Raw genomic sequence first — 3005 nt, forward strand, 5'->3', positions numbered from 1 at the left:
TGTATAAGCCCAGATAGGTATGTTGGGTGGAGGAGAATACTGGGAAAGATAGGAGGGAGATAAGCCAGAAGATGGGAGGAAAAAGGAGACCTGAAATTAAATTTTAAGTCTTTACAAATGATTTCAAATTTTCATCTGGGCCCCAGCTGCAAGGTATCTGGGTAGAAAGGAGGACCTCTGGGGTTGGAGAGGTTAGCCAGGGTCACACAAAGGGATGGGAAGAGTGGCACCCAGGCTAGGGCATTTAGGTAACTTTATCAGATTTAAGCAATCAGATTTAAACAAATGGTGACATGCTGGTAAACCAACTCTCTGTGGGGGATGGCGGGGAGAAGCCCCGATTTGCAATGTTTGTCCATTTCCTTGGTGTAAGTACTCTCACTATGACTAATTTCGAACGAAAAACACTCTGTCACTGAACATGAAGTTGAGAAAACACACTCATAATTGGCTCTCATGAGCCCTTGCAAGCTGGCTCCAGCCACCACTGCTTTGGGTGCCCACTTCATTAATTATGGTGATTCACAAAATGCCCGTGCTCATCATCATCACCTTTTAAGACATTTTGAGCACCTCTCATGTGTACAAGATGCATCAAGTCTAAGATCTCAATTATGGGGGCCTTAGAAGAGCATAAAGATCCTCCAGTCCACTCACTCATCCTACTTGTCAGAAAACCACACTACTTTTGCTCAGTGTTATCCAGCTAGTCTCTTCTTTTAAATCTCTGCCTTTCCACTCACTTCTCTGGAAGAGTCTGTCATTGTGTTGGGCAGATTCTATGCTTTGTGAGGAAATGAAACCACAAAAATTATCCTATGATCGAAAAACAAGTGTTGGAGAGGATGCGGAGAAAAGGGAACCCTCATACATTGTTGGTGGGATTGCAAATTGGCATAGTTGCTATGGAAAACAGTATGGAGGTTTCTCAAAAAATTAAAAATGTATATATCTTTTGACCCAGCAATTGCACTTCTGGGTATTTATCCAAAGAAAACCAAAACGATAATTCGTAAAGATCCATGCATCCCAATATTCATGGCAGCACGATTTACAATAGCCAAGATATTGAAGCAACCTAAACGCCCATCGATAGACGATTGCAAAGAAATTATGGTTCATATGTATAATGGAATATTACTCAGCCATTAAAAAAAATGAAATCCTACCATTTGCAATGACATGGATGGACCTAGAGGTTCTTAAGGTGAGTGAAATAATTCAAACAGAGTTATTTCAAAGATAAATACCATATGATTTCACTTATATGTGGAATCTAAGGAACAAAAAGAACAAACTAATCAAAAACAGACTCACAAATATAAGGGACAATTTGGTGACAGACAGAGGGGAGGGGGGTTGGGGGACAGGGAGAATGGGGTGAAGGGTTAAAGAGTACAAATTAGTAGTTGATCGTTGGTCACGGGGATGGGGAGCACGGCAGAGGGAATGCAGTCAGCATTAAGATGATGGCTAGGTGGAGGGCCAGGGAAGGAAGGAAGGAATTGGAGGGATTGTTTTACGAACTATATAGATGTCTAACCAAAGTACTGTATACTTGAACCTAATTTAAATAAACAAAGTTTTAAAAATTATCCAACAAACATGAAGAATTCCCTCTCATTTTTATCCTAAACCTACTTCCCACAGAAAAATGTGCCTCACTGTTCGGAACATCTTTCCTAAGAGTTTCTCTTCTCAAAGCCCAGCCTTTGAGGGACAATTTTATTTGCTCACTTACACCACACTTTGACTTTAAGGAATTTAAAGTGGGTGCTGAGAGTGGCATTTCAGACCCTCCATTAATTCCTTCTAACAAAGCTTTCTAACCCCTTTCAACTAAACGCCAACAAAACAGAGCCATTGCTAGTTCCTGACCTTTCTGCGATCATTCCTATCTCCATACTTTTGCTCAAGCTGTTCCCCTTCAAGACCAACTTTCAGTGATGCCTCAGTGAAGACTTGCGTCCTTCCAAGAGCAGAGTTAGGGGTCCCTGTTGTGCATGCTCATCACTACAGGGATGAGTATCTTCTATAACAAGTTCCACAGTGTATTATAAGTACTTCTTTCCCTCATTCAACCGTGAGTCCCTGAGTGAAGAAGTTGCTCTTAATTACAGCGCCTGGAACGATCCTGGCACACTATTGGTCTCCAATAAGTGTATGTAGGATCTGCGGAGGAATGCTTAAATATATAAAAGAATATACAGATGGGTGACTGGATATGTCCTTCCCATTTCTGCTGACACGTTGCCTCTACTCAAACCCAGGACAGACCTTCTATCTACTGTCCTGCTCCCTGTAATACCAGGTTCCCCAAGCCCCAGCCCTGCTTACCTGGGAGGAAGAAAAGGAGCAGAGCTAGAAGCAGCCACATGGTCCTATCTCCCTGGCTGGCGTTCTTAGCAAATCCAGGTCCCAGATAGAATCCAGATGTTTGCAACAGAGCCTGAGTCATCTGTCCTCTACTCATTCAAGTTTCCTATGTGTTCTTCTCTCATTTACTTCCTTTTAATTCTCTTAGTTACTTCCTAATTTGAAGATTTACGTAGAGAAAAAGGGAAGACATTTCGGAGAATGGGCTGAGAACAGCAAGGGAAATCTGCTCATTTCCCTCCTACTTAATCACAGTGTAACAACATTTGGGTCATACTCTGAGCCTTTGTGAAAGTCAATCCCAATATATTAAACCTCTAGCAGAGGAGACCCAGTGTCCCCTGCCTCTCTTACTCTTCTCCCTGTCTGGGACGGCTTCCTTGATTCAATCAGCCTCCCCTTCTCTCTAGCTGTCCTTTTGGGTCATAAGATACCTTTCTTTAAAAATGCGGAGTGAGGACCCTCCCCATATCTCTCTCAACTGTTACCTCCACAGGGATGACCTCATACTTCTTCCTCTAATTTAATATCCCACCCGGACTCCCATGTGTGTTACTAGTCACTCACTCGGGGGCACAGAATGAGCAGAGCTGACAGTAGGCACAGCGCTGTGTGACCCTGTGTCATCT

The 3005-nt window shown here is 42.8% G+C and overlaps 1 protein-coding gene across 1 annotated transcript in view; it reads right to left on the reverse strand.

Moving 5' to 3' along the window:
- The window catches only part of LOC105293416, an 11948-nt gene extending 9571 nt beyond the window's left edge, over window positions 1–2377 (reverse strand). The window contains exon 1 of the mRNA XM_023531612.1: window positions 2338–2377. Coding sequence (XP_023387380.1) covers window positions 2338–2377 — 40 coding nt within the window. The remainder of the gene's footprint in view (window positions 1–2337) is intronic.
- Between the last annotated feature and the right edge of the window lie 628 nt (window positions 2378–3005).

The sequence above is a fragment of the Pteropus vampyrus genome, unplaced genomic scaffold, assembly GCF_000151845.1.
Source record: "Pteropus vampyrus isolate Shadow unplaced genomic scaffold, Pvam_2.0 Scaffold72, whole genome shotgun sequence".
Taxonomy (NCBI): Eukaryota; Metazoa; Chordata; class Mammalia; order Chiroptera; family Pteropodidae; genus Pteropus; species Pteropus vampyrus.